The 17499-nt window shown below is 34.4% G+C and overlaps 1 protein-coding gene across 1 annotated transcript in view; it reads right to left on the bottom strand.

Moving 5' to 3' along the window:
* Positions 1–17499, bottom strand: part of LOC107705456 (receptor tyrosine-protein kinase erbB-4-like) — a 69649-nt gene that overhangs the window by 31834 nt on the left and 20316 nt on the right. The window contains exons 8-15 of the mRNA XM_016508760.1: positions 17328–17454; positions 16537–16610; positions 15216–15306; positions 14743–14942; positions 13539–13671; positions 3261–3354; positions 2349–2503; positions 21–65 (exon numbers count right to left, since the gene is read on the bottom strand). Of these exons, the coding sequence (XP_016364246.1) occupies positions 21–65; positions 2349–2503; positions 3261–3354; positions 13539–13671; positions 14743–14942; positions 15216–15306; positions 16537–16610; positions 17328–17454 (919 nt within the window). The remainder of the gene's footprint in view (positions 1–20; positions 66–2348; positions 2504–3260; positions 3355–13538; positions 13672–14742; positions 14943–15215; positions 15307–16536; positions 16611–17327; positions 17455–17499) is intronic.

The raw sequence follows: 17499 nt of genomic DNA, 5'->3' as shown, positions 1-17499 counted from the left end.
AAACCCATTTAGGCGTTTACCTGTCCAGCATTCCGATACAATCTTGGATCCGGGGTCCAGTACACCTATGACACAGACAAGATTTCAAATTAAAATAACTCAATTATGATAGTGATTACTACTAATGATGATGATGATTTTTTTTTTAATATTACCTTTACACATTAAATTCATCAAAAGTGACAGTAAACACTTACATTGTTACAAAACAAATATTTCAATTAAATGGTGTTCTTTTGAACTTTCTATTTATCAAAAATGTATTATGGTTTCCACAAAAATATGAAGCAGCACAACTGTTTTCAACAATGATAATAATAACAAATGTTACTTGAGCACCAAATCAGCATATTAGACTGATTTCTGAAGGATCCTGTGACACTCAAGACTGGAGTAATGATGCTGAAAATTCAGGAATAAATTACATTTTAAAATGTACTCAAATAGGAAACCGTTATTTTAAATGGTAACAATATTTCACAATACTATTGTTTTTACTTTATTTTTTGATCAAATAAATGCAGCCTTGGTGAGCATAAAAGACTTTTCAAAAACATTTAAAAAAACCTTACCTAGCCCAAGCCTTGGAAACGTTGTGTATATCGCTCACTTTTGGTAATGAATGTGTACCATGTTAACTGCTGATCTACCTAGTCATCTGTCTAGCATTAGCCTCTTGCATGAGGTTCAGTATAGCCTGAAATGATCTCAAGAGCTCTACATACAGGAATAAGGCATGCTGGAGCGCTGTGAAAGTGGTGACTGGGTTCAGTAATCATAGAGAACAGTGCTGAAGAGCGCATGCCTGACTGTAACCAGCGGCGATGACTGTCACCCACAAGATGAAGGGCTCACAAACTCTTTTATTATGGTGTCCTAGAGCATTGCAAGAGCTTTGATTTGAGAGCCAAGACAGACCAGAGCGAAGCAGAGGTTCATACTGGGTCTCTAGTATGTCTCTAGTGCAGTATGATCTGCCTCAGATCTACGGGATGTGACACTGAAGGCCTGTGGAACTGCACCCAAATTCGCCATCTCACTGGGCACTCAAAGTTTAGATAGTGACATGAAAACTGGGCTGTTTGAATGAATGCAGACATTTATAAGATTTCCAAGATGAAACTGAGCAAAAGAATTGCCTAGAGCAGGGCTAGTGAACCAAGGAAAACTCAGGGGCCACAAAGAAGGATCCCTTAGGCTCAAGGGCCACACTTCTTCCTTTTCTTTTCTTTTTTTCTTTTTTTTTCTTTAATTAATTATTTTATATAAAAGTGAGTAAGCTACTGTATCTGTGGTATGTGTTATGATCAAATCATATGATCAATATTTGTTTATTATTATTGTACAGGTATATCATTCAAGCAAATTATTTGTAACAAACTAATGATAATTCTGACATTCTTATGATAAAAACAGCTTCACAATATGTAACAATTTAACACTTAGTAACACTTTTTCTTAGTAACACTAATTTCGTAAAATAGTATTTTTGTAACTATTAACTAATTATTACTTCTATTTCATGATATTATTATTATTTTACTGTTTATATTATTGTGCAACATTTATATGTTTCTTGTAACTTTGTTTTAAAAGTTGGCATGTAAATAAAGCTTCATTTACACTATCGTGTAATTTTATTTTATTTTTTAAATAAATAAATGAATACTTTATTTCAGCAAGGACACATTAATAAATTGATCAAAAGTTACTGAAAAAATATTTATATTTCAAATAAATGCTGTCCTTTTGATCTCTCCACTCATCAAATAATAAATTTTCTTGGGAAAGAAAACTATTATGGTAAAATGTTAAACAGCACAAGGTTTTTCAACATCAATAATAATAATAAATGTTTCTTGAGCAACAAATCAGCATATTATAATGATTTCTGAAGGATCAAGTGATACTGAAGACTGGAGTCATGATGCTGAAAATTCAGCTTTTCATCACATAAATAAATGACTTTTTAAAATATATTCAAATAGACAAACTGATATTTTAAATTGTAATAATATTTTGCAATATTACTGTATTTTTTATCAAATAAAGGCAGCCAGGTTGAGCATAAGAGCTTAATTCTTACTGACTTCAAACTTTTGAACAGTAGTGTACAAAGAAAAAATTATTAGATAAGCCATGTTTGAAGCTGCTGTAACTAATGTCAAATGGTATTTACCACTATATCTGGCTCCTTATTAACAAGGCACGAAGTCGGTAAGATGTTTGTAATGCAATTATTGCAGTTGCCATAGCGATTATAATCACTCAAGCCTCAATAGAAAAGGCTCTCTGTGTTAAGTAGCACTAGCCTGTAGGAAAAGGCAAACACGCATGCAGATACATACCCCTGGGTGCAGTTGGGGTGGCAGGGATGGCACTCGTTGTTGGTCTCAGCATATTTGAAGATGAAGCTGTTTTCTCCCTGCAGACCATCAGGGCATTTCTCTACACAGTTGGGTCCGTCTTTGAGATGCAAGCACTTCAAGCAGTGATCTGGACCCTAAACCATGCAGACCAAACACACGATAATGACCTATTAAATGTTATTTGTCTAGGAGTCATACTTGATGATGGATAAATAAAGGAAAATAACTACTTACAATATTTTATTGATGCTTATCCCAAATATTTTATGCACATGGCAATTTTTGATACTTTCCAATGAGTTTGAGCAACTTTCATTAAACTTTTACTTAAATCACATTGCGGTGTTGACAACATAAACAAATTCATACATATTTGATCTAAGTAATTGCCCATTTTGAGACGGGCGTCACACGGTTGGACGAGTTCTTACATTCTCTGACAGCTCTGATGTTGCTAATTATGCATCTTAGGAATTGAGATGGACAGGCAGATTATCATAAGAAGCTGACAGCTTTGTTCATCTGCATTTAAAGTCTAAAACTTCAGCACTTTCATTTTTACATTTTACAGACAAAATAGAGGACTGTTAACTTAATTTACTGAAAAATGTCAAAAAATATCATAATGATGGCCCTGATGGGTGGGGCTTGAATAGTGGGGCAAAATTAAAAGGCATTTTAAAAATCGTCAACATGAAATGGCATTCAGAGTCTATTTTACTCAAAAATGTAGGGTGAAATTTGATAGGGAAAAGTCAAGGCAATTAATGAATTTTTATGAAAGATTAAGAAAGGCAATCATTTTTTTTTTCTTTTTCTTTTTTTCTAAGGAAGTCAATTTGATCAATTCTGATGATGTTGACTTTAAATAGCACTACTTGGTTTACTTACAGGGCCATGACAGGTAAGAGTTTTATCTTCGGCCTTTTCACACTGGCTGTCACACTCCACACACACAGATCCATTGGCAAACTCTCGAACATCTCTAAAATATACACACAAATAAGTCACTGGAAAAATACAACTACAAAAGGGTTAATTAAACATTATGCATTAAAATAATATAAATATTTCCTTAATTTAATTCTAAGTAAAGTAAAATAAAATAAAATAAAATAATAAAGGAATACGGTCATATATGCATACATAATTGTCTTATAAATATTTCTTTATCAATCAAAAGAATTTAAAAGGTGATGTATTCTCTCAGCAACAACACATATAGCAGGTTTTGTTTTGTCTCTGACTCATGTCTTTTTGAACCATGGCCAACTGAACCACAGACACTACATTCACACACTGGCAAGAACTTGGCTAATACACCAGACGGCTGAGTAAGATCCATGAAAAAATAATGGCATTTTAATTAGAAAAATCTTTCTCGGCACTGGTCTGAGAGGAAAGAACAAACAGTCCTCTTTAAATTTTATCTAACCAGATGGCAGCTCAGATTGCAGGAGATACGGCAGAGGGGCTGCCTAGTAGAGCCATCAATACCTTTTCCTTTGTTCATTTCCATCAGCCCATGTTTTAGAGGGAAATTTTGAGAGCTGGTTCTAAAACAGGGAAAGATGGTGCCTTGTCAATAACAGAGTGGGAATCAAAGAAACCTCCCAGATCTTAAAATGTCGGAAATCGAGTGTACGAGTTCTAACAGTTTAAAGTTTCTCACACTGGAAAAAGTATTTAAAACAGTGTTTACAAAGTGCTTTACAGGATAGAAAATTTACAATACACAATAACAAACATAAAAAAAATCACATAATAGAAATAAAATGATAAAATACAATAATAGAATGAGTCAAGGAAAGGCCCTAGTGAACAAATGTGTTTTGAGATACTTTTTAAAAGTGCACAGTGAGTCGATGGCTCGTAGGTTGTCAGGCAAGAACTTGGCTAATACACCAGACGGCTGAGTAAGATCCATGAAAAAATAATGGCATTTTAATTAGAAAAATCTTTCTCGGCACTGGTCTGAGAGGAAAGAACAAACAGTCCTCTTTAAATTTTATCTAACCAGATGGCAGCTCAGATTGCAGGAGATACGGCAGAGGGGCTGCCTAGTAGAGCCATCAATACCTTTTCCTTTGTTCATTTCCATCAGCCCATGTTTTAGAGGGAAATTTTGAGAGCTGGTTCTAAAACAGGGAAAGATGGTGCCTTGTCAATAACAGAGTGGGAATCAAAGAAACCTCCCAGATCTTAAAATGTCGGAAATCGAGTGTACGAGTTCTAACAGTTTAAAGTTTCTCACACTGGAAAAAGTATTTAAAACAGTGTTTACAAAGTGCTTTACAGGATAGAAAATTTACAATACACAATAACAAACATAAAAAAAATCACATAATAGAAATAAAATGATAAAATACAATAATAGAATGAGTCAAGGAAAGGCCCTAGTGAACAAATGTGTTTTGAGATACTTTTTAAAAGTGCACAGTGAGTCGATGGCTCGTAGGTTGTCAGGAAGAGAGTTCCATAGCTTGGGACCGAAATAACTAAAGGCTGACGCCGCTATTTTTAGCAGAGTCTTAGGCACAACCAACAAATTACTGTTTGATATTCGGAGCGATCTTGCTGGAGTATATTTATTTAACAAATTGGAAAGGTATATAGGGGCAGTTCCATGAAGATATTTAAAAACTAATAAAAGGATCTTGAATTCAATTATGAATGATACAGGCAGCCAGTGAAGGGATCTGAGTGTTGGAGTAATGTGATTTCTAATTTTAGAGCGAGTTAGCATTCGTGCAGCTGCATTCTGAACTCTTTGTAAGTGTTTAATAGAGCTCTTTGGTAACCCAACAAAAACACTGTTGCAGTAGTCAAGTCTGGACGTAACAAATGCATGAACAAGTTTCTCACTGTCAGAAGGGGAGAGAATGTCACGTATTTTGGAGATGTTTCTGAGGTGATAATACGCTGTTTTAGTAACAATGATAATATGTTTTTTTTTAAACTGAGGTCACTATCAAATATAATTCCTACGTTCTTGGCCTGATTACTGGCTTTTAGTGATAGAGAGTCAAGTTGTGGAGCAATAGATCCTCTCCGCACGTCATTACCGATAACAAGTATCTCTGTCTTATCTTTATTTAGCTGTAAAAAGTTCTGGGACATCCACAATGTTATGCTCTCTATGCAGTCAAATAGTGTGGAAATTGAATTATGGGCATCTGGTGCAAGTGAAAGGTAGAGTTGTGTGCCATCTGCATACTGGTGAAATGAAATACTGTACTGGTTAATTACACCAGTTAAAGGAAACATGTATAGGTTAAATAATAGAGGACCCAAAATCGAGTCTTGAGGAACACCACAAGAAATGGCGTAACGCCTGGAGGTGTAGGTACCCAGTGTAACACAATATCTCCTGTTGCTTAAGTAAGATCTGAACCAGTCTAAGACAGGACCTGATAGACAGACCCAGGTCTGAAGTCGGTCGAGTAGAATCTCATGATCAACGGTGTCAAAAGCAGCATTCCCTAACCAGATTCCCTAACCAAACTAAATTAACTACCTAAGACTTCTACTACAATTCGGAATGGGTCTTACTTTATTTTTCTTTACTTTTCTTTACTTTACTTTATATTTTTTAATTAAATTCAGCAAACATAATTTAAATTGATTCTCCAAATAAATAGAATCTCTTCTCTATATTGTTATCATTATGATCACACTTGTAATAATACTCGTTTTAATGAGCTTCTGCCTGAAATTAATTCATGTTAGCTAATTGTATGATTGTATTATCTTGAACTGTTCATTTGTGAAATGAACATTACTTGGACACATTCACTTCTGATAACAGATCACTTTAAACTGTAATGTAGACACATGCATTTTCTGTAAAGCTGCTTTGAAACAATGTGTATTGTGAAAAGCGCTATACAAATAAATTTGAATTTAATTTAATCAGAACTATCTACCAATCTACATATCTGTAACTCTCAATTGTTTATTTTATTGTATTTTATTTTACATTTAGGAATCATCATTCAAACTGATTCCCAAAATAATCAAAATGATCTACTTTATCTACTCATCTACTGTCCTACCTACATACCTACCTACCTACAACTATCAACAGTATATTTAATGTAATTTTATTTTATTTTATTAACCAAACATAATTTAAATTGTCTCAATAAATAATTATAATCTGAACTATTAATTTTATTTTATTTTATTTTATTTTAGTTTAAAAATTAATTTAACCAAACATAGTTTAAATTAATTCACCAAAAAAATCAGAATCAGAACTACTAAGGCTTCTATCTCTACCTACCTGCCTAAAACTCTTAAAACTATTTTATTTTATTTTATTATATTAAATTACATATTAAATTAAATAAACACAGTTTAAATTGATTCAGCAAATAATCAGAATCAGAACTATCTACTTCTATCTACCCTCTACCTTTTTATTTATTTTATTTTATTTTATTTTAAATTTAGGAAACATTATTTAATTTGATTCCCTAAATAATCAGAATTATCTACTTTATCTACTCATCTACTGTCCTACCTACATACCTACAACTAACAACAGAATATTTAATGTAATGTAATGTAATTTTATTAACCACACATAATTTAAATTGTTTCACTAAATAATTATTTTATTTTATTTTCACTAAAAATTAATTTCTAAGAAATCAGAACCTGAAACCCAAATTCCTCCAGGAAAAACACATAACACTGCTCTCAGGTCTGAACTCTTGGTTGAGTGACTGGAGATGTTTGGCACATCCCCAATTCATAGACTGGGGCTACTGATTTAAAGCACAATTAATTGAGTGTAATGAGACCCCCATTTATCCTCTAAAATATGACACTCCCCCACAGCTGATTATTGTTAGGAACTAAATTAAAATGTTCTGCCATGGGGAATCCTATTCAGATGTTGGTCAGAGTTGCCATTGTTTAATGACTACACCAGAAAAGCAGTGCCAACCAAAGAGCTCTTTTATGATGTTCCCATTGGACCAGAATGTAAATTTGTTGTTAGATGAGTGTTTCCTCTTTGTCATTCACAGATGGCAGTGTGTTTTGAGCCCACTCGGGACAGGCCGAGGAACAATTAGCTGGATTTTGGCCTGTGCAGTAGCACTGGCCAGACACGGTGCTGCTGCCTTCTGCGTTCAGACTAGTAACTTTTAGATGAAATCCATCCCTCTCTGTGATTCTTTTAATCTTTGTTCACACCCCCATCCCCAAGGCAGAAGTGTGTACACAATTGTGTCTACAAAGTGACTGGGGGCGAATGGCAATCTAAATGATAGATAGTTTTCATAAACAAATAAAAAAAACACTGCAGTAACCATGGCTGTACCCAATAGTCTAGTGTCAGAACTTGTGGTGTTTCAAACGCCGCCCACACAATGGGTCTTATTCATGAAACATTCACAGAATGAATTTGTGTAATTGGAATGTAAACATACGTAAACTGTTACCGTGACAATTGACAACTCGAATCGATTTATGAATTTATGTTTCTTAAGGTCGTAAAGATATGCTGGTCCAGAGGCTTACGCTTAAATTCTTAAATTTAGTGTTATTAGTAAAATATGTGTATTATATGAATTTATTTACAAAAATAACATTCATTCATTCATGTCAACAAAATGAAACAAGAATTTTGAACCTAGCTTCATCCAATGTTTAGATTTCTGTTTGGGAAGTTGATGCAAATTCATGCATATTTAAATCAATATGACCTCATTTGCATATTTAAACACACACACACATTCTCGAGATAAGGGACAAAACATGTCCTATGCACAAAAGCCCTTTTTATGTTAAAAATGAAAAATTCATCAATCAAAATAAATAAAAGTATCAAAATAAAAGTAACTAAAAAGTAACATCTAAAGGAAATCTGCATCCATTGCTTTTATTTTGTATTATTTATTTAGCATTATTTTAAATACATGCTCTACACTTGGAAATACATGTAATTTAACCTGTCCTCAGCATGAGGTCACAATGTTAAACTGCCAAACAAAGTGTTAAAAATGCAATAATTTAAAAAATATACATTTATATTAAAAGGCAGAGATCTGTAATTTATCAAACAATGCAAAAAATAAATCTTGATTTATATTTCCCATGAAATATATCCAACAAAGTTGAGTCCTCACTTTGAGCCCGAGTCAGTCAGGATTTTTTTTATAATTCTGAATAAATCAGGTAATGTCAGCGGCAACTTTATCTCCGAGGAACCCTTTTCTATTTCCTGCTCACTGTGGATCTTACAGTAGGATACACAGTCCTGGAAGTTGTATATTTTTTATATTTTATACAAATAATATTGAGGTCTCTTCGGTCACAGCGTTAACATGTCAACTCCGTCATCCCAGTGTAATAGTTTCTGTAAATAGTTGTGGGATAAATCTTGGCATTTTTGTTATGTTTATTAATGCAGCTATAAACTAAAGGAAAAAACTAAATTGCTCCACTGTACAACACGTGGTTGATGTGCAAAAATATTCCATTTTGTCAACTCTGTCAGATGTCAACTCCATCAGGTTTTATGTCTGACGGTGTTGACTTGTAAGCTGACGGAGTTGACAAATGTTCACAAAACTCTTTACATAGTGATGTAATATAGGTTCCCCTTCAGGAACTCGAGCTGCGTCGAAACGCTACGGGAACGCCTCCAGCGTGACCACGCTCTGAATCACATGTGTAATCAGTCCAATGGATTGGCGAGACGTCACGGGTCCAGACCGTGTTTACTCATTTGGTTGTTTGGCTGCATTTAATTCTGAGGAATTAAATTAAGTATTTATCTGACTATGAGAAGTTAGATATATCATTTTTGATATAAATCTTATCACACCAGACCGTGTTTACTTGTCTGGTTGTTTGATTGCATTTGATTCTGAGGAATAAAATGAAGTATTTATCGAACTATGAGAAGTTAGATATACAGGGGCTCTTGGGATAAAAATTTCTGAAGGTTACTGAAGGGGAATGTCTCCAGGTTACTTATGTAACCATGGTTCCCCGAAGAGAATGATTTTATTTACATACATATTTGGCCTGATTTACATGCCTTATTTATTTATTCTGCAACCTGTCACTCACATGAGATCACAGCAATAGTAAATCCTGATGTAATGGACTTCAGAGAGAGCGAACATGCCAGTTGACCACTGCTTTAATCATGCAGGTCAGGCACAAATCCAATTTCGTAACTGATGGGGTTTAAAGACAGCCTACAGTTCCTTTGGATTCATATTAGTAGCATTTCTGTTGCTGCTACAGGGCAGCACATTATAATGCTGACCATTACACTGAACCGAACATACTCTTCTTGTATTTTGTGAGCTACTGGAGACTAGAAGGATTATTGGGAAACACTTTAGTATACGGACCGATTCTCATTATTAACTAGTTGCTTATTAGCATGTCTATTATTACAGTTTTTTACGATCGCTATGACATTTTTTTCAATACTTCTAACAATTTTCCTAAACTCTTAACGCACCAACACACCTACAACACACAATTGACAAAACAGTTAATTTCATGCTCAAAATCACACATTGCAAACTAAACTCCAACACTAATTTTCAAATTACAATAATACCATAACACAATACATTACATCTACCAAAACACTGCAAACATGTCTCAAAATCAAATTATTATTCCAAAACACTAACACACGTTCTCTTCCAACAGGAACATTTAGTAAATCATAGCACAATATCATAAAAAACACTAACATCAAATGGAATTACAGAAACTGCATTATTTTAGGTGTCAGGTCTGACCTTATACAATAGACAGTATATTGTGTTTTACACTACAGTTTTTTTTTCTTTTTGGGTTTAGTAAATGCATGTATTTTGTTTATTTTGTTGCAGAAATTCAATACAAAAATTGAATGACCCATCTCAGAGTAGCTTTATAGAATGAATGGTTTATGGGGGAAAAAGACAGAGACAGAATTGCTGCAGTCAAGGCTTTATTTGCAACAGGACATTATAAAAAAAAACAAGAATGCAAGAAAACAAAAAAATATGTACAATATAGCTGTCATTTATTATGTGAAAATACAAAATATACAAACAGAAAAAGCCACAGAAGAATAAAAAATAAATAAATAAATGTAATCTAATCTGCCTGGTCTTCTGCGTTTGGTCACATGTTCTCATCCACATCACACGATTGAAAGAACCTCAACACCTGAGTGTGTTTTCTAGATGGGAATAAGCTATAATTTATATATTTGCATAATTTCAATCAGCCTTTTCTCATTAGCAATGGAATAAAATACAGGAGACATATTTGTGTTTCAATTCACAATATGAACAGCTGTTCACTTTGACTTTAGCCTATAAGTTAGTTTTAGAAAATCATGTTATCTGATCTGACATACAGTGTGAAAGCATTTGAAAATTTGCCAGTAAAATTACATTGTTTTGGTCTTGGTTGAGCTTGTGTGTAAAAGTTCAAGCATTTTAAATTTGTGTTAACTGTATGCATTTTGTGTCAAAGCAACAAGAAATGTGTTAATTGTATAGCCTACACAGACGGATGTTGTGCTAACTGTGTTAAGAGTTTAGGAAAATTGTTAAAATTATTGAAAAATTGTCATAGCGATCGTAAAAAACTGTAACATATTGGCTGTTTATTAGTACTTATAAAGTACATATTCTGCATGACCATATTCTGCATCCCTAATCCTACCCAATACCTAAACTTAACAACTACCTCACAAACTATTAATAAGCAGCAAATTAGGAGTTTATTGAGGCAAATGTTGTAGTTAATGGTTTGTTAATACTGTAACAATAATTGGACCTTAAAATAAAGTTTGATAAAGTATTGTATTAATTAAATATCAGTTTAAAAATTAGCTAGTTGTCTTAATTTGTTGTCTTGTCAATCAGTTGTTGTAACCTCAGTTGGACCGTTGTCAACTCGCAGTTTTTAACACTGTCAGATGAAGGTTTCTGTTAATTTTGAAATAAAGATTTTTTTTTTTTTTTCAATTTATTGTTTTAAAATTGTAAAACATGAATGTAACTACATGATAACATGTCTATGCTCTCAAAGAACATAGGTTATACATGTTTAATATTAAAAAGGATGGTGGAAAATTAAGAAAATTAGGAATGGGATTTGGTTATAATCCCAGAAAAAATCTGTGGGGGTGCTATGGGGGTAATTTTGTTTTTGGGGTGCTGAAGCACCTGCTAGCCCCTCCCTAGCGCCGCCCATGCTTACATGGTTCAATAGCTGGAACCTTTCCCTTTCTCTACAACTATATTAGGGGTGTAATGGTACACAAACATGACGGTTCGGTACATACCTCTGTTTTGACGTCACCATTTGGTACAGTTTCAGTACAGCAGGGGGAAAAATTTAACAAAATTGTTGTTTAATGTTTTTTATTTATTTATTTTTTAATCAAACAGTGGTTTACTGAACAAATTGCTCTTTCTTTAAATAAATTCAGTTATAATTAAAATGTTCTTAGGGATAAAAATCTACCTCGGCTTATGCTCTAAAACTATAGTGAGCCCTTTTACATTACTAAATTTTACAGTTAACAACAGAGTCCAGACTTAAATTTAATAACTATTTATTTCAGGGGCGCGGGAAGATGAAGTGAAAATAGCGTATTTTCTTAGCGATAGATGCTATTTACACCAAGTGAAAATAGCAGTTTTTTTTTTGTGATATGCTATTTACACTAAGTGCAATTAGCTATAGATAGTTAAAATAGCAGGATATTCTGCTAATTACTTATTGCAAATAGTGTCAATTATCTGCACCTCAGCATTGTAATACATTATAAAACAGTGTGCAATAATAACTTGAGGGTACATTTTAATTTTAATTCAAATTATTAAATGGATGCCACCTTATTGGGACAAAACACTCCCTACACCTAACCCTATCCGATACTTTTTCAACTTTTTGATTATTTCCTTAATTTTTATTAAAAATAAATGCTTTTCTGATGTGATTTGAAATTTGAAAAGGGAGAAAAAAAGTTAGCCAAAATGCAGATTCGAACCCGGGTCGATCGCGTCAAAAGAAGTACGACACACACTTTACCATCTACACCACTGAATCTGACAATTAATGACTGTCTTTTGTAATGTTGACTATCCCAATCACACATTGGTGGGTGGAGTTAGTGTAAATAGCCTCTGCCAACAAGGCGGGCTTAGTGTAAATAGATACTCCAATTTTTTTTAAAAATTCCCAACAGTTAAACAGTTGCGCACAGAAAAAAAAAAAGGGGGTGCTGCAGCACCCTCAGCACCCCCACTTCCCGTGCCTATGATTTATTTTTAAATATAACAAGCAACACTCAACTTAAAAAAAAAAAATATTGAAATTACACATAACGCAGTTTTTAAATTAACTTCTAAATTATACAAATTATATTTGTTGTTGAAATATATACATTTACACAGTGCCTCTAATAACTCGTTTCATAACAGATTCACTTAAACATTAAATAAATAAGACATCACTAACAGGTAAAGTAAAATGTAATGAGTATATAGTCTAATATTTCTCGAAAAGCTCTTTTCTCTTGCAAATTAACAAGCTGAGGACACTGATGACTTGCCTGAGGTATGTGACGTTTTGTTTACAAGCTGTTTTATTGCCATCTTTCCATGGTTGAAATAATGATTGAGTGATTATATGAGGCATGAGATGTTCATTCATGTTTATATCGCGTTAAATCTAGTAGTAAAGAAGAAGGGATGATCACGCTGCCGTTTGAACCGAGGCGTTTATACAGCGATCTGTCGCGCCACGTCAAAGAGCATCCAAACGGCATTTATTGTTTGAATTTCCTGAAAAAAGGACATAACTTGAAAAGATGCGACTTTGTTTCTTATATAAAAAGTAACAATATATAAAACTGGAAGTTTCCAATGAAGTTCCGCTCATGCCGTGGTTAAACCAACGCTGTATTTGTTTGGTACACATGCGTACCGAACCGAAAAAGACCCGTACTAAAATTTTTGGTACAAATACGTGTACCATTACACCACTAAAATATATCGATTTAATGTTGACAATTAAGTTAAGAACAAGTACCACTTTTCAGCCTGAATCTAGATATGGCAGATCATGTTTTTCTTGCTCCTTTTTTATCTGAAGTCTGGGTGCAAACTGTCTTTTACTCACCCATCATAAAGATTACAGGCTTTCACACATGTCCTTCCTCGGCTGAAATATTTACAAGAGAGACACTGATCCGGACCAGGACCCCAGCATCCTGCCACTGAACACAGCGGATCACAAACCATCCTTAGCTGACCTGCGGAAGACATTCACAGAATTTCTTTTACACTCATAAATGGGCATTATATGGGAACAAGTTACACATTAAATAATTTTAAAGGCCCCATGACATTCAAACTGAAGTTTTGTGACTTTTAAACCATCTGACTTTGAGGTCATCCATATGCTAGTGTACGGCTAAACATCTATATATTTCTCCCTAAAATCCTGTTTCAATATGTCAGCATAGGAAAGAAAACCGCACTCATTAAAACCATTTTTTAAATGTTTTTAAAGAGATATTGCAGAGGTTAGATTTTGCTTTGAGTTAATTCAAGCATAATCAAATATTCATGTACAAATTATACTGAATATACGAGTCCCAAATAAAAACTCTGTATTCTATTGACTGAACGAAAGTCCTTCATATAATCAACTGGGACCATCAACAGTAAATGTAAAGCAGTGGATGTCAGGGATGTTGGACAGTCCAGGTATTTCTGTCTACTGTGATTGGTACAGTGTTGAAAAGAGACCAACGAATGAGCCAGATAACAGCGCCATTGATCCCACACACCACAGACTTATTATCACACTAATTACATCAGGCACAGCTTGGCGGTGCAACACTGTGGGAAGTGTTCTGCAACTGTCAACATCTCCATTACAGATACGTCTGTGCTCCATTTCATCAGTTCAGGGAATTCTTTTCGTACATAAGATATTGGCCTGTAAAATTATTGCCTTTATGTCCTATATGTGTCCCAAAGGTGAAGTGTATTGAAATTCAAGGACTGGCAGACCTAATAGACTGGTCCATTATTAATGCTCAAATACTCTATGATGTTAACTGGGCTGACAGTTTTATAGGTCATTTAGCCAATAACTGTGCAAATCGCACAAAACCTCATGTAGCCTCACATTTAATAGATAACAAAAGAATTATGGGGAAAAAATCACATTAAATAATTTTAAAGGCCCCATTAGAGAAAAGAAGCCTGCTTTTAGGACCATTTAGAGTTTACATTATTGTTATGACAATTATGCACATTTAGCCCTATACACACAAACCCATATTTTGCTTGATAGTATTGGCTAGAACACTCACTACACTCTCTGGGGTCCCTGTTGTTCTTGATCAGAGCTCTCTGGGTGCTGGTGCGGAACAGACTCGTCCAGTTCACTGTGTTGTAGAAGCAGAGCTGGCTGTTGTTGGTCATGTAGACATTACCGGCGCTGATCTCTCTCAAAGACTGGAACTTCAGCGAAAAGATCCAGCGCTGCTTCAGGATCAGCAGAGAAATACCACTGAGAAAAAATGAAGGTGATTAGGAAGTCAATAAAAATTTCCAAACCTATCGCTCTTTCATATCATTGGATTGTTTATCTGATAATCTTGCAGCAGACAGCTTTACTTCGATCCGCTGTGATTTTGCAGCTTAAATCAAATGTATGAAAAGCCATATGTATGATAATGTTGAAGTCAGTTTCACTGACGTTGGCCATGAAATAATGATCATGCAAAAAATACTTTACTGATCAGCTCATAAATCAGATGTGCCTGACAGAAAGTAATCTTACCTATAAAGTGTTCTTCCTCCTATGGTGACAAGGTTGGAAAAGACACCAAGGTCAGTCATGTTCTCTGGCCAAGACTGGATGTTCAAGTAACCTTTGGATGGAATTACCAAACAAGTAACAAACCTTTAACAGTTAATGTCTTTATATGGCAGTAAAAAACAAAGGAAAGATAAAGCAAAAGTAGCCAACAGCTTGCAAACGTAATAAAGACATGTAGAAATGTAATATCCCACCACAATAGCTATGTTTCCATCACCCTATTTTAATGCGCAGTTTGAAGTATTGCATGAGAAACAAGTGATGGAAATGCCAAATTTCGAATAAAAATCCCTTAATTTGCAAAAAAGTTTTTACGCTCGCTTGACGTGGTTTTTGACTTGTGCGAAAAAGGGTTGATGCGATTATTGGGAGATGGAAATGCATTTTGCCAATAAATTCCTCCAAGCGCATCAAAAAAGTCATGTGACTTTGTGCTATGGGACAGCAAAACCTGACTAACCAGCGGATCGATCTCATTCCACAGCATCTGAAATGTTGTTATGGTCATTCGGAAATGCACGAGCAAAGTCTGTCATCAAAGTGTTTCTGTATAATTGCCTCCCAGAAATGTCTTACACGACTGCGTTCCCAAACAGCAGCATCCACCTCCGAAAGCAATGACCGCATTCATTGTGTTTCGTCTGCTCGCTCTGAGGTGCAAGCAATTTATTATATATGAAAATTATTATATTCTCCTATTTTTCTTAGTGATTTATAGTGTCAGTTTATCCAGGAGTGACGATTTTGTTCTCTTTGACTTTTTGGATGGAAACGATGCTTGTTCACAAATGTTTTATGTGATATTCCAGTTTTGCTGGAGTTAAATTCACAACTTTGGATGGAAACCCGGCTAATGTTTCAGTATTAGGGGTGATTTCCATGGTTGCACATGCTCTTATGATCAATACATTTGTGCATCAGAATCGGAGGTGCGTTTATATGGTTGGCATGGGAACTGCGCTCACGACAACAGTCATAGGTCTTTCTTATTGTGCAGAGTTTCATTACGTTTCACTCCATTAACTGCAATATATTATCTGACTGTGGCACACACCAGATTTTAATTAAACAAAACCTTTTAACATGACTAACTGTTCAGTTGTTCTAACCTATTACACTCAACAAATAAATACTGTAACAAATCCCATTAGGTGTAAAAATAAGGATCCATGTACTGTGAAAGTGACATAAATACAAACTGTAAGCTTGACATCACATGTGTTTTTTTATTTGCATATAGCTTTACCAAATATCTTAAGATTAATGACAACTCTCTCTCTACCTGTGATCTCTCTGACGTTCCGGAACACATTTAATCGCTCAGGATCCAAAGCACCGATACCATGATACATGTCTCTGTTAAACAAAGCAAAACAGTTAATGAGTGTAAGGAGTGCAAAGAGTGCATTTGTATACAAATTACACCGTGCAAATTAAAAATGAACTTTTTCTACTTCATCTTATACCCTTAAAAATTATTTTGTTTGCATAAACGTATATAGTCAGGTTGATTCAGTCATATTAATTAATTTTGTTTACTTAAATAGAAACTCAAAAAGGATCATTATTAATAATGAAACATTTTAATTTTAAGTATTTTAATATTTTTTTTACATAGAATCATTAAAAACAGGATTTTTTATGAGCACTGTAATATAAGAAAGACAAATATCACCAGGCAAATATTTTTTTAAATACAGAAAAAAAGTTATTCGAGGACATGTAACCCTGAAAATCCCTGTTCCTGAGGATATTTTGCTCAATAAATAGGTTTTGATAGAGTAATAATGTCCTGGGAACAACAAGGTCGATCTTATCAGGATTTAAACTGACTTTTCATCAAGGTCGTAGACTGTAGTATGACTACAGAATTTTTCTTCTGTCAACATGCAGACTAACACATAAGCTTTATGTACATCAAAAACACCCCACTGCAGTGCTTGCTGGCATGCTGGGAGAAGTTGACATGCACTTATAGCAGCTTTTGAGGGCACATAGCTGTTCAAAGAGAAAAACAAATGCCATCTGGGAATATCCGACACTGTCAGACTGAAAGACTTAAACATTACCCACCCTTTGATGCCTGTGATGAGGAAGATGAGGTTGCCGTTGATCTTGGTGCAATTGACAAACATCTCAATGTTGCTGGAATCTACAGTTTGAGCTGTTTGAAGACTGCCGGTACCTATACCGTCACACACTGAACACCACAAACAAAAACAGACATGAACATATAGTAATGTAG

The sequence above is a fragment of the Sinocyclocheilus rhinocerous genome, unplaced genomic scaffold (genome assembly GCF_001515625.1).
Source record: "Sinocyclocheilus rhinocerous isolate Xijiao unplaced genomic scaffold, SAMN03320098_v1.1 scaffold2098, whole genome shotgun sequence".
Taxonomy (NCBI): domain Eukaryota; kingdom Metazoa; phylum Chordata; class Actinopteri; order Cypriniformes; family Cyprinidae; genus Sinocyclocheilus; species Sinocyclocheilus rhinocerous.
The sequence above is the reverse complement of the archived record's forward strand: the minus strand, read 5'-3'. Positions and strand labels throughout refer to the sequence as shown.